Source organism: Macaca fascicularis, chromosome 10, assembly GCF_037993035.2.
Source record: "Macaca fascicularis isolate 582-1 chromosome 10, T2T-MFA8v1.1".
Classification (NCBI taxonomy): domain Eukaryota; kingdom Metazoa; phylum Chordata; class Mammalia; order Primates; family Cercopithecidae; genus Macaca; species Macaca fascicularis.
The window spans coordinates 29597247-29621317 of record NC_088384.1 but is presented as its reverse complement, the minus strand read 5'-3'; the positions used below and the strand labels follow the sequence as shown (position 1 = coordinate 29621317).

At 58.0% G+C, this 24071-nt stretch overlaps 2 protein-coding genes across 3 annotated transcripts in view; one reads left to right on the top strand and one right to left on the bottom strand.

The window, feature by feature from the left end:
• Positions 1-24071, bottom strand: part of RSPH14 (radial spoke head 14 homolog) — an 83382-nt gene that overhangs the window by 25371 nt on the left and 33940 nt on the right. The gene's annotated exons all lie outside the window — the stretch shown is intronic.
• GNAZ (G protein subunit alpha z) overlaps positions 1-24071 on the top strand; it is a 54224-nt gene that overhangs the window by 13482 nt on the left and 16671 nt on the right. For both annotated transcript variants that reach the window (XM_065522437.2, XM_045364436.3), the window contains one exon: positions 10794-11965. In XM_065522437.2, the coding sequence (XP_065378509.1) occupies positions 11243-11965 (723 nt within the window). In that variant the 5' untranslated portion in view covers positions 10794-11242. The remainder of the gene's footprint in view (positions 1-10793; positions 11966-24071) is intronic.

Below are 24071 nucleotides of genomic sequence, written 5' to 3'. Positions count from 1 at the left end.
CCATTCATTCTGTTTTTCCCTGTCAGTACAGTATTCAGTAAATTCCACAAGATATGGGTTAGATTCTTTGTCTACCTGCAGGCTAATGTAAGTGTTCTGAGCACATTTAAGGTAGGTTAGGCTAAGCTGTAAGGTTCAGCAGGTTGGGAGAAGTCAATGCATTTTCCACTTAGGATGGGGTTATCAGGACATAACCCCATCCTAAGTCAAGGAGCATCTGTAGGTGTTGTATCAAAAGCCTGAAACCATCAGGCCTTCCTGCAGACAGCCACACTGACCAGGATGAAGGAGCATGGGGAAGCCCTGGTGCACCGGGTGTGAGCATATCCTCGCTCATTTTCGCCTTCATCCCCGCCTGGTCCTGAGTACCTGCGCTTCGTGGCCCATGACGCAATGCAGTCTTGAGAGCCACAGTCCCGCCCTTCACCATCCCAAGGCCCAGTGGAGAGCTGGACAGGGAGCCATTCAGTGGGGATGCCACAGACAGTGTCATTCTGGGAAGGCAGGGAAGTCAGGTCCCTGCTCCTCCCAGATGAGTGTGGGCGTGGACACCAACCCTAGCTCACTTGCCACAGGACATGCTGTCTGTGGTTTTGTGGTCACCCTATCATCGCATGTCCAGGTACCGTTGCACACTGGAGGGTATGATACAAAAGTGCTGCTCCAGGAGGCCATACCACCCCCTATCCTGTCCGGGGTCCCCTGGAGCCACCTGCCCCTAGGTGGGGAGCCTCATCTGGAGGCCCTGAGCTTTCTGGGGACAGCTCTCAGGCTGGAACCGCCACCTCAGATAGGTGGATGTGATTTCCAGGCAGCTTCTCCCCAGGCTAAGCCCGTCTGCTGCATCTGCGGGGTCACTTCTGAGAATCACCCTGCCCCTTGGCATCCTCAGCAATTCCTCACTGCTGCCATACTGCATTTTTCTCTGTGTCCTCTTCTCTATGGTGCTGAGCTTTATCTGAAATGGCCTGGCTGCCTTATGTGCTCACCATCTCCCCAGGGAGAATACAAGCTCCTTGACACACAGACTCAGCTTGTTCCCCACCATATCCCCTGTCCCCAAGCAGGGGACACACAATGAGGCTCGATTCTGGGAGAGCAAAGTATTGATCAGAGCAGGTCGATGACTGATCGGTTGCCCATACAGATCTGAGGATGGAAGGCCTCAGGCCTGGGCGCACGTGCTGGGTGATTTACGAGCAACGGGAGAAGCAGTGGAGGACACTCTGCTGAGCAAACAGATGGAACTGAACCAGGGAGAGGGTGACCCACTTTGCTGAGATGAGAGATGGGCTCTGGCCTGAGGAGGAGGGGTGCAGTGATTGCACCACAGCCCAATAGCCCCCATCCCTTCACCACCAGTACCAGTGCCTCCACCCTGGTTGTCCCAGCAGAGAGGGCGTCTGGCCCCAGTTCCCCATGTACCTCACTTGTGTCCCCAGGAGGCAGAGGAAGTGGGGACAGAGCAGGGGGCTGCAACACCACCAAACCCTGGGAGGTGGCCTAAGGCCACAGCTGTGAGTGGCACTAACCCTTCCCCGGAGGAAGGTAATGCTTTTTTGTTTCTCTCTCAATCCTTCTCCTTCAAGGAGAAAAATCCCAGTTTGGTGCCAGCGTGGCTCTCGGCTCTCGCACCCTCCAGCAGGCGCTAATCCCCGCTGTTTAAGCAACAGCCAGTGGCCTTGCCTGGCCCCTCGGCAGGGTCACGCCCCTGGCTAGCGGCAGAAGCGGGTTCCTCTACACTGTTTTGTATTTAGATTACTTCAGTCTACGGCGGGTGACTCTGGCTTTCCACTGAAAGTAGGACTATGAAGTCGTTATGAAGTACATTTTTTTGAAGTAAAAAACGCAGTCAATTTAAAGAAAAATGTTGAGTAAAAACAGCCAGTGATACCCAAGTGTGGCCAGGTTAGGCAGGCTGCAGTCCTGTGGGGCCCGGTTGGAGGGCTTGATGGGAGCTGAGGCCTGCAGACTCCCAGCCAGGCTACCCCGGGAAATCACCTCTATCTTTGCGCTTTGGTTTCTACACATGTGTGTGAGCAAAGCACTCAGCCCAGCAGTGGCAGCAGACAGGTGGCATGGAGGTGCAGCTGTCCCCTGTGCGTCTCCAGACATGGGCTTCTGGACCTAGGTTCCCTGGGCACCTTTCTCTCCTCCCAGTGGCCTTAGCTGCCCAAGGAGGCACACTATAGATGAGGAAAGTGCAGCAGAGCCACGCCTGGGACCCAGAGTCCCCTCCCCGGCCCCACCACACCCAGCTTCCCTGAGACAGACCCTCCCCGGGGCCCAGCCCGCAGTTGCCCCTGACCTCCCATGAAGATGTGTGGAAATGGCTCCATGAAGAGCCTGTGGGGACACTGGACCATGACCAAACCACTGGAGAGAGGGGAAGCACACAGTCATGGGGCTGCAGCGATCTGTGGAGCCCACTTCCCACTGGGTGGGGCCAGCGTGACAGGACGGAAGGCAGTGGGACAGAAGAACTGGGCAACACAAAGGACACCTGGCTCCTCGGCGACCACAGAGAGCTGCCACCGAGGAGGCCCCCATAGGTCCAGGCCAGGCCCTAGAAAACTCATGAGGGGATGCACGGCTGGGGCAGGACGGGGATGTGTGCAGCTTGTCAGCTGGAAGCAAACACAGCTCCGATAAGTCAGGCGTAAAAGGGCAGTGGAAAGTGCTTCCTCATTCAGCGAGGAGGAAACCTGGTAATCTGCAGTGGCCACAGGCACAGGCTTTTCCAGACCTTCTTCTAAAATAGTATCATGGTGGGAGCTGATGTGGGGACAGCGGCTCCAGAGTTGGGGGCAGCACCCACTCTTTAAGAGGTGATGGAATGAGCATGGTGGCTCACACCTATAAACCCCAGCACTTTGGGAGGCTGAGGCAGGAGGATTGCTTGAGCCCAGGAGTTCGAGATCAGCCTGAGCTAGTGAGACCCCCATTTCTACAAAAAATAAAAAGATTAGCTGGTCATGGTGGTGTGTACCTGTAGTACCGGCTACTCAAGAGGCTGAGGTGGGGGGATTGCTTGAGCCCGGGGGGTTGAGGCTGCAGTGAACTGTGATGGTGCACTGCAGCTGGGTGACGAGTGAGACTGTGAATATAAAAATGCCTCAATTGAGCTTGTAACCACCCAAGGGGTTCACCTTGCCCGCTGCCTAGACAGAACCGATTCTTCAAGACTGGAATTGCAATAGAGAAAGAGTAATTCATGAAGAGCCGGCTGTGCAGGAGACCGGAGTTTTATTATTACTCAAATCAGTCTCCCAGAGCATTTAGGGAGCAAAGTTTTTAAGGATAACATGGTGGATGGGGGGAAGCCAGTGGGCCAGGAGTGCTGATTGGTTAGGGATGAAATCAAAGGGAGTTGAAACTGTCGTCTTGTGCTCAGTCAGTTCCTGGGTGGGGGCCACAAGATCAGATGAGCCAGTTAATCCATCTGGATGGTGCCAGCTGATCCATCAAGTGCAGGGTCTGCAAAATTTCTCCAGCACTGATCTTAGGAGCAGTTTAGGGAGGGTCAGAATCTTTAGACTTCAGCTGCATGACTCCTAAACCGTAATTTCTAATCTTGTGGCTAATGTGAGTCCTACAAAGGCAGTCTAGTCCTCAGGCCAGAAGGAGGTCTGCTTTGGGAAAGGGCTATTACCATCTTTGTTTAAACTATAAACTAAGTTTCTCCCAAAGTTAGTTCAGCCTACACCCAGGAATGAACAAGGACAACTTGGAGGTTAGATGCAAGATGGAGTCAGTTAAATCTCTTTCACTGTCTCAGTCATAATTTTGCAAAGGCGGTTTCAAGCTCGGCCTGCAGGTTCCCATATTCACGCAGCAAGTCGAGTGATCTGAGTTACATGAACCATCTACACGCCCAAAATGTGGGTTCAAGGTACCCCAATGCATTTCCTCCTGCTGGTCCCTGCATGCTCTGAGCTGTGGGCTGGCTTGGGGTTGGATCCTTACCCGCTCTACCCCACATCCTTGTCTGAGGAAGGCCCTATGGTCACAGGCATAAGTGAGCCTGGAGATCTGTCCCTGCATGGGCCTCCTCCCTCCCTCCCCCATGTCACCACAGACCAGCTGCTGGGTGCCAAGGTGGTGCTGGCAGGTACAGGGGCTGCGGCTGCCAGGATAGAAGGCGTCTCAGCACACTGGGGTGGGGGTGGGGGTGGGGCAGTGCTGAGTCATAGCCCCGCTTGGGGCATGCTGGGCAGCTCAGCCTCCACAGGGGACTCCAGGACAGGGTGAGTGGCAGGTAGGTGCAGGCAGCCCTGGGGTCAGCTCTAGTGGGGTGGAAAGGAATTGTTGGTCTGAAGTGGGTTCCATGACTCCTGCTGCCGCCCCATGCCTGGGATAGTGGACACCACTGGTTCCTACACTGAGGCTAGAGAGTCCTGAAGGTTCAGGGTGTATGGTATCTATGGTATCTGGGGAGGGCTGGGAGCCCATCAGGCATTAGGGGTGTGTCTTTGCTCTGCCTTGCTGGCCCTGTGACCTGGGCTGCCTGCTACCTCTTGGGGTCCTAGCTCCTGTTACCAGCAGAGGTGGCCATCTGAGTGGCCTCTATTGGTCCTCAGGCATGACTGTCTCTGCGTCTCCTCCAGTCACAGTCTGGGTACAGTTCCATCTCCTCAACAAGCCTAAACTAACTCCCTGGGGACAGGGTCTGTGTGTTGAACCATCACTTCATCTTGGCTCACCCTTTCCATGACCCAGGCTCTGTATGGGGCAGGCTTTCCTGGGAGGTGAGGAGGGAGGGAGGCAGGTAGCTAGGGACCTGGAGAGTGAGGGGCTGGGCTGCTGTCTCTGAGGAAGTGGGGCACAGTGATGAGGGAGCCAGTCTGTAAGCTGATAAGTCTTCCCACCCCGGCTTAGCCGGCTTGGGCAGTGACACCTTCGGTGACCTTGGCTGTGGGCTGTCCTCTTCTGCCTCGGCGGGGAGGGGCACTGACTCTGTGCTGTGCTGGCTGCTGTGGCGGAGGCCTTGTACAAGGCTATGGGGAGAGCCTAGAGGTTACGGCAGGGCGGGCTGGCTCCTGTGGCCTGGTTCGGCCCTGGCGAGCTCAGGCTGTGGTAGGTGTGGGCATGAGTATTGTGTTGCCCAAGCTCTATGCCCAGCAGCAGGCGGGGCCTCCAGGGATTGCGCCTGGGGAGGGAAGTGGTTCCTAGAGTGGAGGGCATCCAGGATGCAAAGGTCCCAAGAGAGGTGGCAGCACTTTACCTCCATGACCATGTCCCCATCCTGGCTCAGGGCTGTCACTCAACATCTGTTACAGGAACAGACTTGAGAGGGCCACATCTGGAAGGAGGGTCATGAGGGCAGGCTGGGTCTGCTGGGTGGTGGGCGAGAAGGGAGGGTCTTGAGGGGGAAGTCCATGTGTGGGCTGAAGGGTCTGTCCTGAAACCACAGGAAGCAAGCGGCTCTCAGCAGAGGGTTCCTGAGTGGGCTCAGGGTTTGGGGATCATGCCTTAGGAACCTTTGGGTAGGTGAGTCAGGGACCAGGATGGCGCTCCTTAAGAGCCTACGGCCAAGAGAAGCTGGTTTCCTGAGGCTGCTGGGGAGGAGGCAGGCTGAGCGCAGCCTACCAGGGCTTCCTGGCGTCTGGCTGCCTGCATGTCGGACCTGATGCCTGGCCCTGTGTCACACTAAGTCCTAAGCGACCTCCTGGTGAATTTGCCATACTCTTCATGCTGCAAACACTACGCATCTGCTGGGGACCGGGGGCTGGATACTAGCTGGTGTTCACTGATACAGTCCACTCATCTGTACTGAGCCCTGGCCATAAGCACAGCAGGGTCCTGTACCACAGGGACAGCTGACAGTCCCCCTTTCCCAGTACCTGCCGCTTTCACCTGATATGTCCCCTCTCCAAGAGCAGCCCCTGCTTCAGCCTACTGGCTGGACCCTGGAATTCCCTGATCATCTCCCTGCTCCCACCCAGCTACCACTCCATCACCAGGCACTGTGCACCGTACAGCTCACACATCTTGCAGAGTTCCTCACTGCATCCACTTCCCGCAGCCCTCACCCATGTTGCTCCCCTTTTATCGCCTGGATGTTTGCATCCAGGAGCCTCCTCTGGTCTGGTTTCAGCGCAGCGGCCAAGGGATGCTGGTCACACAGGGCAGGTCATGGCACTTCTCACCCAAACCCTGGCTGGCTCCCGACTCACCCTTACAGTGACCTCCTACCCTCTTGGCACCAGCCACATGGCCTCCTTCCTGCCCCTCAGACTGGTCAGGCATGCTCCCACTTCACGGCCTTTGCACCGGTGGTTCCCTCATCCCTGATGCCTGCTTGCCTCCCTCCTTCATCACCTGTTCATACTTATCTCTCACCTATCAGGAGGCCAGCCCCACCCACCTTTGCAGACTTGCAGCCTGCACGCGCCACCCCCAACCCTGCCCACCGGGAGCTCCATTTCCACTGTAGCACTGGGCACCTTCTTCACTTGCTGTTTATTTACTGTCTGTAGTCTGACTCCTGCCCTCCCACCTGAGCAAAAATAGGGAATGGATCTTCATCTGCCTCATTCAGCAGCCTCAGCCCAAGTGCCAGAATCAAAGCCATGGTTTAGCAAGTAAGTGTGGGATGCTGGAGAGCCCCTGACCCATCTTGCCTCTGCCCCAGTCGCCTCAGCCTAGCTGCACACCTCAGCTGGTTCCTCCTCTCCAGGGCATCTCTGCTCCCAGGATGCCACATGCAACCCCATGCAGATGCCCACATGCACCAGTACACATGCAGCTGCACACACATACGCACAACCACATGCAGACAGGGGCATGGACCTGTGCATGCACACGCAAAGATGTGTACATGGACCTGCTCACAGACATGTACATGAATAGACACATGCACACACTGGCATACAAGCAACCAGACACAGACACATCCATGCACCTGCGCACTCACAGACACACACAGGGACCTACGCATACACGCACACACACAATGGATTTGCACACACACAGGGACCTATGCATACACGCGCACACACAATGGATTTGCACACACACAGGGACCTACGCATACACGCACACACACAATGGATTTGCACACACCCAGGGACCTATGCATACACATACACAGACCACAATGGATTTGCACACACACAGGGACCTATGCATACACGTACACAGACCACAATGGATTTGCACACATACACAAGGACCTGTGCATACACGTACACACACCACAGTGGACCTGCACACACACAGGGACCTATGCATACACATACATGCACCACAATGGATTTGCACACACACAGGGACCTATGCATGCACACACACACACACTGCAATGGACCTGCACACACACAGGGACCTATGCATACACATACACACACCGCAGTGTACCTGCACACAGGCACCACATAATGCCACAAATATGCAGGTACACACATGGCTTAAAACCTTTCAGTGGTGTCCTGTTTCTCTTCAGTGAAGACCAAGGGCTCAGTTGAACTTCTGGTGAGCCCTGTGCCCCTTCTTCTTGCCTGGCACCGCTCTCCTCCTCTCCCTTGGTCCAGCCACTCTGTCCTTCCTTCAGTTCCCCTGTGTGTTAGGGATGGTTTGTCCCTTTCATCCCTAACACACATCCCCACACACTGCAGGGCCTTAGAGCATGTTCCTCCTCTGCCTGGCACGCTCTTTCCCTGGCCCATTCCTCTGGTATTTCTAGCCACGCCCAGAGGTACTGTGGTGGGGGGGTCCTGGTTGTTGGGCTCTAGTGACCCATCAGTGGTTTCTGGGCCAGGGAACAATGTGGTCATCCAGCTCTTGGCCTTTGTCTCTCGGCCAACCATCATCAGGTTCCATCCTGGGACTTGGGGAGTCCTAGAATGTCCAGTAAAGCCCGGGTTTAAAGATTCAGAGAGAGGGCCGGCCAGAGCCTTGTGTAAGAGCCAAGAAGTCAAGCCTCAGAATAGGTGGGACTGTCATACCTATTCTGTCATACCTATTATGTCATACTGTCATGTGGTATGGACCACATCCAGGCTCCCAACGCAAGGCCTCCTTATATCCGTGCACAGCCCTGTCCCATGCGTGGCATTCCTGCAGAGAGCACTCATACCCCCAAACACAACAGAGCCTGGCAGAGCTGCAGGGAGAGTTCTGGGTGGGGCCTTCTGCTTGTTTGGTTCAGGTGATCTGAAAGACAAGGGTCCTCAAGCAGGGGACCTCCCCTTGGTTGTGACTGTTCGTCACTGCCCCATGCAGATGACAGACGTGGCCCTGACGCCCTGATTGCTCCCTGGCCTCAGTTTCCCCTTTCCCCCCACATTGCCCTGCCATTGCTGGTGCACACTGATCAAAGACTGCTTGGGCAGCCCTTAGCTCCAGGCTTCCAGACGACAGCATTTCAGGGCCCAGGCTGCCAGCCCAGTGTCCCCGGCCTGCTCGCTGATTCCCCAGCCTTGGATCCTTGGAGCCATGGAGCATATACATTCCAAAGCACAAATCACACATCCTCGGACAGAGCAGCTTCTCTGCCCACCACTGGGGACGGAGGGGGCACCTGGCTGTACCTCACATTTTCAAACGCTGAATTGAGAAGAACAGTCATGACGACAGAGGACACCTCCCACTGGGCTGGACACTGCCTTCTGAAAGGAGCATGTTGGCTTCCTGCTGGAATGATGGTGCTGACAGGGAGGACCCTGGGTCCCCAGGCAGTGGGCTGAGGGCTTTGGACACCTTTCCACACCTAAGGGGCTACATGTCATCTTTAAGCGGATGTTCTGCCCACTGTGTGCTAGAGCGGGAGGGTCATCTCGGGGCTTCCATTCTCAGATGTAATTTTCAGCGTCATTGGGATTGGGCTGAGTGACTGTTTAATCACTGCTCTCTTGGCAAAGATGTTTCTAGGGCGTTCCCTGGTGCACCTCTCATCGATGGCTGTCCAGTGAAGCGGGAAAGTTCCTCTGCCTCTCCAGTGATTCCTTCCCTCCTTCCACCAACCAGTGCTTACTGAACACCCACTATGCACGAGGCACTGCCCTGTTCCCAGTGGGGAATGAGGCCAGGACGGGCCCTCCTCACCCTCACTCTGGCTGGGGGTTAGGGGCGACGGCAGCACATGAGGTCACGTAGGTCACACATTAGCTGAGGGCTGCTATGGAGGAGGATGACGGGGGCAAGGTGATGCTCACAGCAACAAGCACAGCAGGGCAGTGACTGCTACTGGCTGTCACTTTCTGAGGACCAGGCTTGTGCTGGACGCTTTACTCTTCACAGATACCTGTGGCCAGTGAGGGACAGGCTCTGAGATGGGAGTAAGTCGCCAGAGGCCACACAACCTGGGAGAGGCAATCGAGGCATGAAGGATGAGACCACCCTGAGAGTGATGGGGGTAACATCAGGGTTTGATCAAGGGAAAGAGGTGGCATTAGAGCCTCTGGCTGTCAGAGGCTGGCAGGGCTAGGGAGCAGGTGTGAGAGGCCACTGCCACTGTCAGGAGAGATTAGAACCTCTGCCCAGGGAGAGGATAGCCCACCAGGGGCCTGCTTCAGAGCAGGATCGCCAGAACTAGTGGTCAAGGTCTGTGAGGGGCAAGGTACAGTGAGGGGCACGGATGGCTGCTGGGAGGATGAAGTGCCATTTGCTAAGGTTTTAGCAGGTTGAGTTTCAGATGCTGGTCACACGCAGGAGTTGGGGGTGGGGCCTTGGCTGTTGGGGTCTGTCTGCCTTGGGCCTTCCCACCCCAGGGCCAGTCACAGAGTTGATGGGTGGTATTAGAGGGGCTAATGCTACCTGTGGCAGGATGGGGAGGCTATGTGGGTCTCTGGAAAGGGACAGAGGTCAGGGAAGGAGCAAGAGGGGTGCGTGCAAGCTGGGTGGGGCCTGGTGCCACCCTGGGCTCACAGCCAGGGGCAGAAGCCCGAACTTTGAGCTGCCCTTCATGTGGGGAGGCCTGGTCCAAACACCCAACAAAGTCACAGGGGCATCCTAGGGTGTGCCCCTCCCTGCTGGCAGGAAAGGTGGATGGGGAGGCCCTGACTCGCGGGGTTGGTGAAAGATTCTTCCCTTGGGAGCTACTGTGACAGCTCCTGCTCTCCCAGGTGGATTTCACCACAGCACCACGTGCAGTCCCCAACTCCCTGGTCTCAGCCCAAGCACCCCTCTACCTCCTTCTGCGGGAGTGAGGCCGCCCCTGCCCACTGTGCTTAGGCACCTCACGGTGCTCCCGCAGCCTGAAGCCTCCACCTTGCTCTGGTCCCTGCCTATCTGCTGGCTCCTGGGCTGGCCCAGCAGAGTGCCCTCAAGGGAAGGCAGGGGCCAGGCCTCCCTCCTGGTGCTTTTCCTCCCTGTGATTAGCAGTGACCCAGCTCCTGCGGGAGTAGTGAGAGTCAGAGAGGTGTTCAATTATCCCAGGGCTGGGCCGAGGCCTGGCCACCCGTGTAAAACAGGGCAAAGCTGAGCTCTATCAATGCTCTCTGGGAGAAGGGCGCCAGGGGGCATCACAGCAGGGTGACCTTATTGAATCCTAACTGGATGCGGTAGAAGGGAGTCCAGCATGGGGGCTGGGTGGGCAGAGGCCTCGCACACACCCTCCTCTCCCTCATGCACCTGGCTTCAGGCAGACTGTCCAGGCAGCAGCAGACACACGTGTTACACCGTGGTGTGGACCCTGCAGTGCCCCATGGAGGAGAGGGGGTCGGATGGATTGTTGCCGGCTCATTTTCCAAGGCCAGTCTCTGCTGCTTGGCTTTCAGAAGAGCTCCCTTTCACTGTCCAGCCTGAGGTGGGGCCACAGGGAGGAGGCTCACACTCTTCTCTGTGTTTGGCAGGTGAAGGGCTGGATGCACAGTGGGAGCCGGAGGCGGGGGGCTGCAGGGAGCACAGCAGTGACCAGCCCTCCAACCCTCCAACCACTCAGCAACATCGCCACAGCAACCAGCAACCAGACGGCAGCAGCCGAGGCAGACACAAGCGGACGGCTTCCCACCGTCGCTGAGGACAGGGAATGACTACGGCAAATCAGGCCACTTTGCTGACTAGGGAGGTGGAGTGTCACTAGTGGGGAGGGGCGGCCGCCGCCCGCTGCACAGAGCGCCATGCCGGCTGGAGAAGAAGCACTGGGGCAGGGGCTGCAGTGTGGCTCGGCCTCACCCCCCTGCTGGCACTGAGTGCCTCCAGGGCAGCTGGGCTCTCGTCTGCCTGGTCTCAGCGTCCCCTGTGGTAAGAGGGAGAGGCGCCCCGTCCCGTGCTCCTTGTCTGGGCCCGCTGCTGCCAGACCATGGGATGTCGGCAAAGCTCAGAGGAAAAAGAAGCAGCCCGGCGGTCCCGGAGAATTGACCGCCACCTGCGCTCAGAGAGCCAACGACAGCGCCGCGAGATCAAGCTGCTCCTGCTGGGCACCAGCAACTCAGGCAAGAGCACCATCGTCAAACAGATGAAGATCATCCACAGCGGCGGCTTCAACCTGGAGGCCTGCAAGGAGTACAAGCCCCTCATCATCTACAACGCCATCGACTCGCTGACCCGCATCATCCGGGCCCTGGCCGCCCTCAGGATCGATTTCCACAACCCCGACCGCGCCTACGACGCTGTGCAGCTCTTCGCGCTGACAGGCCCCGCTGAGAGCAAGGGCGAGATCACACCCGAGCTGCTGGGCGTCATGCGGCGGCTCTGGGCCGACCCAGGGGCACAGGCCTGCTTCAGCCGCTCCAGCGAGTATCACCTGGAGGACAACGCGGCCTACTACCTGAACGACCTGGAGCGCATTGCCGCAGCTGACTACATCCCTACTGTCGAGGACATCCTGCGCTCCCGGGACATGACCACGGGCATCGTGGAGAACAAGTTCACCTTCAAGGAGCTCACCTTCAAGATGGTGGACGTGGGGGGGCAGAGGTCAGAGCGCAAAAAGTGGATCCACTGCTTCGAGGGCGTCACAGCCATCATCTTCTGTGTGGAGCTCAGCGGCTACGACCTGAAACTCTACGAGGATAACCAGACAGTAAGTGGGGCCGGGGGTTTTCCTCTGCTTGTTCCTGCTGTCACGGGTTCTTGGAAGCAAGAGGACTCGCGAGGTCCAGGACCGTCCGCAGCCAGAAAGGGAACCAGGCGCAGGCCTGGCCCTGCTGCACGATAACTGAGGCGGCTCCAGCAAGGTGGGGGCAGAGGGAACAGGGTGTGGAGTGCAGGTGTCATGTCCCATGCCTGAAGTACTCAGGGTGTGGAGGCCACAGGGCAAGAGAGTGTGAGGCTCCGCCGGGCATCCGTGGTCAGTCCGTGTGATAGTTTGGCAAATCCATGAAGCTCCTGCCAGCACCAGTCTCCTACCAGCATGTAGGTCCAGGAACAGCAGCCAGCCCCGCAACCCCATCTTGAGCCTGAGAGTCTGGCAGAGATGGGGTTAAGAGCTCTTTAGAAGGGATAAGCCAGGTCCTGGTGGAAAGGGGACGACGTGAAAGCAGGTGTTGGGATTCTTTCACAGTGGCATGGGCACAGCCCGAGGGAGACCTGGGCCCAGTGCCAAGCACTGGGGGCTTGAGAGTGGAGTTGCTGGAGAGAGTGGGGAGCCAGGTGAAGCAGTGGAGCAGTGTGCTCAGGCCCAGCCAATACAGAAGGTCTAGCACACGAAGGGGGCCACAGCCAGGAGTGGCAGTGGTAGAGGCTGTGGCAGACAAGGGAGGGGCTGTCTTGCCCAGCAGGACGCCCTGAGCACAGATTTCAAGTCTCTCCTTAAGAGAGAGGCCTTTGACCCTGGGGATGGGATAGTGGGGGCAAACAAGGAGTCATGAAGTTGTGGGTGCCCTGGGGCTAGCGGAGGGTGATACTGGGAGACAAGGGCCCAGCCTCCCACTTGGGAGCACTGGCCTCTGAGGTCACTCCTTGCTTCACCCAGTCCTAAGGCAAGCTTTATTCTTTGGGTTCAGCCGAGAGCAACAATGGTTCTAGCTTTGGCCCTGTGCCCCAGCCAGGGAAACTGGACAGCTCCAGGCTGTGGCCATGGTGCTAGGAGCCTGAGTGTTCTGAGAGAGGATCTTCGGCTTTCATCAGGCAGCTGGGGAGGCAGGCTTGCCTCCCTCCACTCCTCGCTTCAGGGCTCTCCCTGGAACTGTGCCTACGTGTTGATGGCATGCCTGGGGGAAACGAATGATGGATGGGCAGGCAGGTGTGTACACAGGCGGCTGCATCCACCCTGCTCCCAGTGTGTATCTGTGTGCTCTCCAGGGTTCTGCCCCTTACCCTATGGTTGCCCCCAGTTCAGCCCCATGTGTGGTTCTGGGCAGAGGGGACATCCCAGCAGATGAGTGAGGTCAGGCTCCCTTGATGAGGCATGGCCATGGGCAGAGGCCTTGGGGCTGAGAAGCTGCAAGGCAAAATGAGGTGCTCAGGCTGGACCCCTGGGACAGTGCCATGGTGGGTCTGCCAGCCACCCTGCAGCTGCCAGTCACACGGGCTTGCACCACTGGCCTCATCCATCAACTCAGTGGCAGGCATGGCAAATTCCCCAGACACCAGGCCTGGCTCCCAGTTGCATCCTTTGACCGGCTGTGCCCGCAGGTGTGCTGGACCCAGGAGGCAGGATACCTGGGCCTTGAGTTGGTCCAATGTTTCATGGAGGGCTTCGGCTGTTACCTTTGCTTTCTGAACTTGTCAGTGAGGAGATGACCCAGGTGTCTTCACAGATGGGCCCAAGGCTAGGCCTTTGCCTGCCCACAGCCCTCTCAGCTCTGCCTGGCCTGTGCCTCCCACCTTGCTGCCTCTCTCTTCTCTCCTTCTGCTCCAGCCGTGGTCAACATGTTTTGCTCCAGCAATATTGCTCTGTCCAGCCTTAGGCTTGTAACGATCCTGATACCTGCCTCTCACCCCCCTGCCCTTATCCTTCAGGTCTTATCCCAAGTGGCGCCTCCTGGGAGGCCTTTTCTAACCTAGCCTGGCACCTCTACACCCCTCTATCTAGTAATGTGTGAGTGAGCTCCTCAGGGCAGGCCCTGGATGGGCTGGGGGCCGCTGTGGGCCCTCGCATCTCTAGTCTTCCCTCTCCCAGGGCTGTCCCTGGGGAGAGCCACGGTGGGCAGCCATGAGCAGGGACAGCAGCCACTGGCCTGGCCTCAGGGATCCCTGTGAGGTTCCAGGCATTCAGGGCATTTTCTAAAGGGAGGGGCTGGCAGCCAGGCTGGCACACCCACCATCATCAGCCTGGTTTCTGCAGGCCTGGGGAAGTGGTTGTTCACCAGAAAAGGAAATTCTTGATGAGAAACCCAAGCAAGGCTGGAAATTCACTGGATTCCAAATGATTCTGACCTTTCATGCTCTACCAGTAATATGTGGAGATGGAAAACAAACAGGCTGCCGAGGAAAGACAATCCCCTCCCGCGATTCCTCCCACTGGCTGGGCTGGCCCTGGAGGTGGACTGGCCCCCAGAATGGTGCCGGCAGTGAGGACAGCCCGCCTCCAGCCGCGCCAGGGCCAGGGCCAGTGCTGGCATAGGGGCTGGCACAGGGCTGCCACTCTCTGCCGTCTCCTTTTGGAATGTGCTGAACTGTCCTCCCTGGGCCCTGTCAAAGGCAAGGCAGCCAAGAACAGGCCATGCTCGTTTTCACAAAAGCCGAATGAACCTTGGGGCCCAGTGCCAGGGCTCTGGACATGGCTTCTCCATGGCTCTGCTTCTCCATGTGCTCAGCTCCCAAGGCCTCATCTTCCCTGATGCTGGCAGTGCCTCCCCACCCCCACGCCTGGCGAAGGAGCCACAGCCCCCCAGCCCACCCGCTGGCTTCTGCGTCAGCACGTTGCCAAGGAGAACATCAGTGTCTCTGGGCTCCCAGGTGTGAGGGCTGCAGTGAGTGCAGGGCAGCACCTCAGAGCGGGGAAGGCAGATTTCAGGGTGTCTGTGGAGTATGGCAGCAAGCCATACAGGGAGCCGCGCCCCTCCATGGCCACAGTTCCCACCCTCATCCGAAGGAGTTGGTGGACCGTTGTCCTGACCAGGGCCGAGCCCTGCAGGTGTGGCAGGCACCCCCCGGTGCCCCCAAGCCCAACACTCAGCTGGGGCTTCCTCAGGCAGCAGGGGAGGCCTGAACACAGCGCAGCAATGCAAGAGGGTTTTTCTGGCGCACCTGTCCCCTGAACGATCCCATGGGGCAGCAGTGCCTGTTAGTTTTGTCACAGATCGAGGCACCAAGGCTCAGGCACACGGCCGGCGCTGTGGGCCCCCAGCCCTCAAGTCCACGAGGACAGTTCCTGAGAGGCCATGTGTCACACACAGGACCCACCATGGGCCTCCCACTTAGCCAGAGCCACGGCAGAGGCTCTGCCCCTCCTCTTTAGTACATTCACACAAGGGTCAGTCAGCAAAGACAGTCACTCTGCTGCCCTAGGAGGGAAAGGCAAAGAGGAGAAGCTGGCACCTACCAGCCCACGCTGAGGGGCAGACCCAGGTGGCTGTGGCCAGCAGAGCCTGAGTCTTCACTCAGCCCCACTGGAGGCACCTGAGGGGGTAGGTGGGCACTTGCTGCCCAACCTCTGCCCTTGCGGATCAGCTGATGGGCTTTGCCGGCCGCCTAATGCTGTGGGATCCTTCAGAAGGCGAGATTAAAAGGTCTGGTTGTAAAGTGTCAAATGTTCTCATGTGGAAACCCACAGGGAGCTCACTGCCCATTTCCCGACGGAGCTGTCAGCACTCCCAGCCCTGCGGCGGGTCTGTTGTGCACCTGTGATGGACCTGCTGTGCGGGCGCAAGGCTCAGGCGGGGGCTGGGCATGAGGGTTAGCGCAACTCTCCCAGCAGCACAGGGAACTGGGGGACAAGCAGGAGGCAGCCACACCAGCCCAGCCATAGCTTCATTTCCACAAAGCCTCGTGCTGCCAGGGACACCTGCCCTGTCTTTCTAGAGCTGGCAGGCAGCAGTTCCCAGCAGTGTCCCCATTGTGCTTTCATCCGGGACCCACGGTAGTCACTTGAGCCCCATAGGCAGGCTGGGTCACAGCAAGGTGCACCGTGGGAGGCCTGGTGTCTCTGCCACTTATCTGAGAGACAGCCGGTCAACATGTTATCAGTGAGCGTACCCAGGGAACGGGGGACCTAAGAACATGCCTTTTGTGGGGCAAGTTCTGCAGGTGGCAAGTGCTTGAGCAGCCAGCCTCCAGGCAGGTGGCCTCTGCCCAGCCCTGATAGTGGTCCCTCATCCTGGGCTATTGGCTTCCTGCGGAACCCCTCCCCACTCCAGGGCAGGTCAGCACCCCTAGCACACCATGAGGGCAGGTCCACACCCACCTGGCACAGCTGGTGCTATGAGCGGAGGGCCTGGCACACAGTGGGTGCTCTGCAGACTTTGTGGAGCAGGCAGAAGGCGGTAGGCTTGGAAAAAGCTGGAGCTCCAAGGCCCTGGCTTCTGGGTGCAGAGCAGCTGGGACACTCAGCCCTTCCCGAGGAGACCCACTGCTGTTCCGTAACAGGAGTGTGTGCAGTGCCCTGAGGAGGGGCTGCCCAAGGCCGTCCTGTGAACACAGCATGTTCCTGCCACCCTAGCACTGCGGTTTATCATTCACCCCAAAAAGGGAGCTTGTTTTAGTGCTTTAAAAATGGAGTTTAAACATTTGTACCATAAAATGGTATGTTGTGGGTGAAACAAGGTGTTTCCAGTAAGACAGGCTTCCACCTATTGATGACAGAGCTGGTTATATTTGTCCAAAGAGGGAATTACAAATGGCCAATAGCCAGACACGGATGATCCCCTCTGCCCAGCATACCAGGGCTTAGATTGAGAAGGGACCTTGCACATTCTTTTTTTTTTTTTTTTTTTTTTTTTTTTGAGACGGAGTCTTGCTCTGTCACCCAGGCTGGAGTGCAGTGGCCGGATCTCAGCTCACTGCAAGCTCCGCCTCCCGGGTTTACGCCGTTCTCCTGCCTCAGCCTCCCGAGTAGCTGGGACTACAGGCGCCCACCACCTCGCCCAGCTAGTTTTTTTGTATTTTTTAGTAGAGACGGGGTTTCACTGTGTTAGCCGGGATCGTCTCTCGATCTCCTGGCCTCATGATCCGCCCGTCTCGGCCTCCCAAAGTGCTGGGATTACAGGCTTGAGCCACCGCGCCCGGCTTACACATTCTTTAGTGTCCTTAACCAGCCGGCTTTGCAGATGAGGACACTGAGCCTCAGAGAGGCTCCTTCACATACCCTAGGGCTGAGACACTGGCTCTTCAGGGAAGGTCCTGGCACTGGCCCCTGGGAATTCCAGCGGCCCCCTCTTCACCCTACTGCTCCTACATCCTGTGGGTGCTGGGGTGCTCCAGCAAGGGCCTTGGGGCTATAGACTGGGTTCCACCCTGGGAGCTGCTGTGTAGCCAGCGTCCCCTCAGGAGAGTGGAGGACAGTGACACCTGGGCTTGGGAGAAGTGAGTGGCTGTCAAAGGTTGACACTCCCCTCCTCTCTTTGTCTCCTGGCCTAGTCAGTGCCAGGATCACAGGGAGCCCTAGCAGAACATGGTCTCACTCTGCCTCTTGTTCCTGACCTGGTCAAGGGCATAGCTCCAAGCCAGAAGGCCTGCCGCCCTTTTCCCGACACACACAGGTCTCCCAAGCAGCTCCCTCTGATCTTGCAATGTGCCAGGGCCACATGCAGTTTGTCTGCAGCATCCTTAAGTTATAATGACCCTGGAACAGCAGAGCCTCCTGACCAGATCCAGAAGCAGGGCCAGGCTGGCACACTGGGCTCCCGAGGACTGGACGGCCCCCATGGCAGTGCAGCTTGACAGGCTCCACAGGGGTGGGAGACACAGAGGACCAAGCCCACAGCAGCACCCTGATGGCACCTCGCTTGGCAGGCGTGGAATTGGGAGCAGGGCTCAGCTGGCCACATGATATCCCCAGCCCGTATCCCTCTCTAAGCTTGGCCTGGCTTCCCCTCTATGGCCTGTTATCCTTCCTGAGCACTGGAGCGGCGGGGCCAGCCTCAAGAGGGCTGGGCACACACCTATAGCTGGGCCACCCGTGGCCTAGAGGCCCCACCAACACTTGTGAACAGCCCCTGCCATCCCTTCAGCACCGGCTCCCCACATCCAAGTTCCCTTGCCTCATTGCCCAGCACTCAGCCTTAACTGGGGCTGCGGCCACCTCAGTCAGCCTTGGGCCACTCTGAGCCTGTGGCCGGTGCTCAGCGAATGCTGGCTATCTGCTCGCCTACGGTCCCAGGCTTTTTGCATGAGCCCATGGGGTGCTGGCTCAAGCCCAAGATGGGAGAGGGATAAGCAGGGAGGGGTGGAAAAGGCAGCATGTCCTGGCACCTAAATTGAGGCCCTTGCTAGCACATCCGTCCTTGGTTAGCTCCTTCCTTCCTCTGCTCCAAGGGAAGATGCAGCCACAAGGCCCCTGTCAACAGCAGCTTCTCCTTTCTTGTCACACTGGGAGCTTCCAAGGGTGGGGCCATTTCTTAGCCTGCCTTGTACAGAGGCTCCTTGCCCTGGGTAGGTCCTTGGTCAGAGGTCAGCCGCAAGGCAGGAGGAGGCAGGGCCCTGGGCTCAAGCCCCTGCTGCTTGGGCTGCCCCCACACCTGCTCTGCCTGCAGGGCCTTTTCCTTTGGCCCCCAGCTGCTTGTTGTCATGAACCTGGTGGCTCTGTCGTTCAGTGCATCAGCCACCCCTCCATGATGGTCACCTCCTGCTGTGTCACTAGAGGCCATTCCCAGGGCACAAGCTCTCACTGAACACAGCAGGGCAGCAGCCAGGATGCCAGCCCCATCGCTCCGTCTCCTCCACCATGATGATGTTGTCAGGAGCCTTGGCAGAACTTCCATGGGGATGTCCATGGTGTTCCTCAGACCTCTCAGACTAGTGCTCCTGCCACAGCGTGTCAGCCTGAGTGGGCTCTGCCAGGCCCTCCTTTTTGGGAAGGTAGGGGTCAGTCTCTTGCTCTAGTGCTGATAAGCCTTGAGGGAGGAGGGAGGAGAGCAAGCAAGCTCTCTTCGGCACCGTGCCGGGCAGGGCTGCCCCCTGCAGAGGAGAGTACTGAGACTCAGGGCTCGTGGTGGCAGAGCCTCCTTTTGTGCATGCCAGGGCAGTGAGGGGCTACTCTTGTGGCTCATACTGGCTCACAAGAGCTAATTTTTCAATTTTCAGGACATTTGTGAGCTGTTTGACATTATATTTGTGGCTTCAAATCAGCCAGGTGGGAGTAATCACAACCCTGGAATTGGCAAATGCTACAAAACAGTTCTACTCCTCCCCAGCCCCCGCCTCCATGCCAGTTGTTAGACCAGCGCACCACAGCCAGTGACTCCCAAGCGTGGCGGGAAGAGTCTGCCAGCCAGGCTCAGTCACTGGGGTATGGCAGGATTGATCCGCTTCTGCCATCTTACTGAAGAACCTGACAGTGTCCTTGCCTTTCCGTCCCCCACTGTGCTTCCCCAGTGACTCCCAGCTCTGACCCTGTGGCCGCATGGTTTGTGTCTGTTCGTGTTTACGCCGCTGGAGAAAGAGAATTTGCCAGAGCGGCTCCTCACTTGCCTGCCTCCCTCCCGCTCTTCCTTGGCAGATTTTAGAGAATCCTACTCCATAGAGAGCAACCTTGGATTGGCTAACATGAGACCACAAGCTGGGGGCCCTCTGATGTTCTCCATCCGAGAACAAGGCCTCTGACATCCATGCAGGAAGCAGTCCTCGTTCACACAGTATGTGTGGGCCCTGGGCCCGACAAACTCAGTCTAGGGACAGAGACGGTCCTATCCCTTCCTCCCCCAGGTCAGCTGGGGATGGCATCAAGCAGCCCCTGGAGGACCTGTGTAGCCAGGGCTGGCCTCAGGCTGGCTTCCCCCGTGCCTACGAATGCTGGCCACATGCTCTCTGTGACTCGCCCTGAGCCTTCCCTAGGAAGCAGTTTTCTAGGTGCAGAGAAGCCAGGCGCGGGGGCCTCCTCTGTCCCAAAGACCAACTTTGCAGGAGAGAAGGGGACCTAGACATTGGGAGCAGGGCCTGGGCAGATTGGGATGAACGTGGAGGGTGGTGATCTGATCTGGACCTTGCAGAATCCAATCAAGGCTTCGGGGGAGCAGTGGGGACAGTCAACAAAGGCAGGACTGAGGGGGCTGTTGGAGAGCACAGAGCTATGCACAGTGCCCTGCGGCAGAGGTGACGGAGGACCAGGCAGCATAAGGTCCAAGCAGGCAGGGCAAGGTCCCATGCACAGTGTCCAATCCCAAGTATGGCCCAGGGTGGGCATTGCTGCCTGAGCGCCCTGTGATGACGGAGCCAGGATTCAGCCCCAGGACCGTGTCCCTCCCAGTTTATGCACCTCCTGCTCTGCCTCGTGATCAGGCTGGATGCTCACAATGATGCCCTGCCTGAACTGTTCCAAGAGCTTCAGGGCAGAGCTGCTTCCCACCCCACATCCCCTCAACCTGCATCTGCTAGGCTTGCCCAGGCCAGCGGGTAATTAATTTCCTGAGCGCATTAGCTCTGCTCGATGCACACACATGAGAACAGCTCTGGGTTTTAAGACACAGATTACTATTGTTTTAAGGGATTTGTATAATCCAATAACTGAAAAACAATTTTCCACTATCTAGAACAGACTCCATGGTGGAGGCTGAGAGTGCTGGGGGCCTTGCTAACTTGGGGGTCCCTAGTAACCAGTGTAGATGGGGGGGATCTGCCACTCAGGGGAGTCCTGTGACCGGCCCTGAACAACACAAGAGCGCAGCAAGAACGGGATGCAGCCGAAGGCTCTGTGCTGACTGGATGCATAGCCCTCTTCATCCGAGGCCCCACTGGCTTAGTCTAGTTTCTGGAGGGATTGGAATGACAGTCAGCTAGGGGGTATGGCCCTGGGCATCTCACGGGGGACACCCAGTGTTGGCCAGGGCAGAGTGAAAGGTGCTTCTTCTCCCTGCACGTGGCTCCCGTCTGGATAGTGGACAAGCTTAGGCCAGCTCAGGAGCCTGGCTGCAGCTCACCCTAATCCCTGCTTCATCACACCTCGTGGTGGACATGTCCTCAGCTCATGTACTTTCTCTAATTTCATTAATAATGAAACCAGAGTCGGCTGGGGCCCTGGGCCTTGTGTCCTAAGGGTTCCTGCCTAGGCCGGCCAGGGCCACAGCCCCACACACCTTTTCCTAGCCTGTGGTGACCACGGGAGAAGCACAGCAGCATCCTGACCAAGGGGGCCTGGAGCCTTGAAGGCAGCTTGGCCCAGCTGGAGGAGTAACAATGGGCAAGTCCCTGGCCCGCAGGGCCACCCAGCTCAAGCAATAACGACCCAAATATCTATTTTTTAAGGGTGAATATTTTTGAAAACCATCTTTTTGGCCACAGGCAGAGGTTCCCCACTGGGATCTCTCCCCACTACCCCCAGTTTCTCATGTCCCTCCCAGGAAAGAGCCTGAGCCTGCTGCAGAGGGGCTCACAAGCCCTTGAGCCTACAGGTGTGGGTCTGAGGCTGCAGTGCCAGCGGCTAGGAGTGCAGAGTGCACCCACCTTGCCAAACAAAGCAAAGGCAAACCAGGCAAGGGTATCGGGCTTGGGTTCCTGGGGATCCTCTGGAGCCGAAACTAGGAGGGGTTTCTCACACTGTGGTTTCTTCGCATGGTGATGGCATGCAAGCCCCTGGCCAGGCCTGTGTCTGTGTTGACAGCTTCCGGTCTACAACACACCCGTGTCATGCTGTTTGTTAATTTCCCTTCAGCGACTGACACTGGCTGGTGGGGAGAGAGGGGGCAGGTTACTTAAAAGCAGCAAGATTTAACACAAAAACAAATAGGAGACAGTTCTCAGCGGAAACAGAAATGGACTGGGGCTTTGGAAGAGGCCAGTCCTCCCAGTAGGGCAGGAGAGCATATAGGGTCAATGTGAGAGCAGGTGGGACCCAGGTGCTGAGGGTGCCCACGGCCTCCCTTTCTGGGTCTGGGTGTGAAATCAGGGAGCCGGACACAGGAACTCCAGGCCCTTTCAGAGCAAATGCTCCCAACATCTTGACATTTTCTGTCCCAGGACTGGGAGTCTTTGAGCATTGTTAAGTCACCACCTCCGGTCACATGATGCCTGCCACATATCACACTTACCCTGGGGCTCTGCCTCCTTAGCAACTTTGACCAACACCTGTGGGAATACGGAGGGTCTCATTTGGACCTAAGACCCTGCAAGTCAGTGATGATTGAGATCTGGTGAGAGCAAAAAAGCAAAACAGAGTGACATGAGGGTGAGGGGGGTGGCGCCTTGGGCCTGTGCTGGGGAACAGCAGCCACCCACCTGCAGGGCTGGACAGGGGTGCCAACATCCTGGAGGCTGCACGCAGACTTCTGGGAGAGCTCTGTCTGGTGGGTGAAGGCCAGCTGAGGCATGAGAAAGTGCTCCGGGTACAGCACCACCTCCATCTCACACTGGGCCCTGGCACTGTGGCTGGGGCCCTGGCCTGGCTGGGGCCCAGGGTAGTCATGTGGACCTGTGTCCATCTGGACTGCCCAGGTGGAGGTTGGCCCAGCAGCACAGCTCCTGGGCTCCCGCCCCTCCCCTGGCTAGTGAGGAGGTAGGGCAGTTCTGGAAGTACTCTGAAGGCTCAGGCTGTAAGATAGCATGTGTGTGCTGGCTGACAACAGAATAGTGGAAATGGAAGGCCCGGAGATGTGGGCAGTTGGCAGAGCCTGGCACAGGGTGTGCTGGTGCCCCACATGCACAACCTCTAAGCCTCCCAGCCCGAAGGGGGTCCCCACCACACAGATGAGGAAACTCGGGTTTCAGGAAAAGTCCCTGCGGCAAAGTGGGGGGTCTTCTGACCTGGAGGTCCCGCCGCTGCCCAGGGGAATGGGCAGGGCTGGGAAGCAGCCACCCTTGCCATTACTGCGGGTCACCCCACCCCCTCCACACTGCACACATAGGGAAACCAGGAAGGGCAGACAGGACTGCCCAGGCAAGGTGGCAAGGCCGAACCGCTGCGGGAGGCAGGGAGCAGCATGCTCAGCTGTTTCTGGCAGGTTCAGAGCAAGGGCTTTTCAGGCCATTAGGGCCTGAGCTAGGGCTTTAGCGGCAGCCTGTTATCTTGTTTAAACAGCCCTTGCTGTTTGAAGTGCCAGGCTTGGCTGGTGCTGTTACTATGAGCACTGCAATTGTCACCAGGCATAGTTGCAGGGAGGAGGGGGCCACCGGCAAGCAGAGGCTCTGACTTCTGGACTCGGCCGGAACACACCCCTGCCCTGGCCCCCATCCCAGAGGAGCCCCATCTGTCACTGGCCTGGGACCTACAAGCCTGAGTACTCTGTAAAATGAGCCCCTCCCAAGCTGCCCGTGCCCTCCTGAGCTGCCTGCATGGGCAGCTGAGCAGCCCTGTGCGGATGGGCAGCCCTGTGCGGATGGGCAGCCCTGTGCGGTGGCTTTTCTCATCCCCAGGGAAAAGTCGAGGGCCTCATGAAAACCCAGGGCCTGAGAGTGTCTGAGGGCAGGAGTTGTGGCCACCCCAGGTTGTCAGTCCCTCCTGTGCCACTCGAGAGTCTCCACTTCAGCCAGGCCAGTCCTGTGAACTGGGGGCCTCTGTCTGCAGGTGGCAGCAGCTGGGGTGTAGGGAGCAGAAGCTGGGGCAGGAGCAGGGGTCCCAAGCACAGTGTTCCAGCAAGAAGCACCGGAACCCACCGAGGGAGCGCAACAGTGGAGTTGGGTCTTGGGGCCTCTGCACACAGAACCCCAGGGGGTTGGCCACAGGGTGTGAAGATAAAACCCACAGCTTCATTCACCAGAATACAGGATCAGATAGTTCCTGCTTATTTTAAAGCCAGAAGAGCACCTACTTATCAAATGCCTCTTCAGTCTGTTCTGCCAGATTGACCCATTGACTGACGAAGCCACAGTGAGGAAGGACACAGGCCAGCTGTCGCTGGAGGGCCAGCCTAGGGCAGGGCCTGCTGCGGGGGAGGGAGGCCCAGCCTGAGCCCCTTCAGAGCCTCCTACAGGTGCCCATCACTCACCCCAGCCACACTCTAGGCATCCACAGAAGTGGCGGGTCTGAGTGTGAGGCCTGTGCCCGCTACCCTGACCCAGCCCATCTGTGGGCCAGGAGCAGGTGCATCTGTGCAGAAGGGTGGGGCCAGGGGCACGCGGGTGGGGAGCAACCAGGCAATCCCAACCCCTGCCCCCAT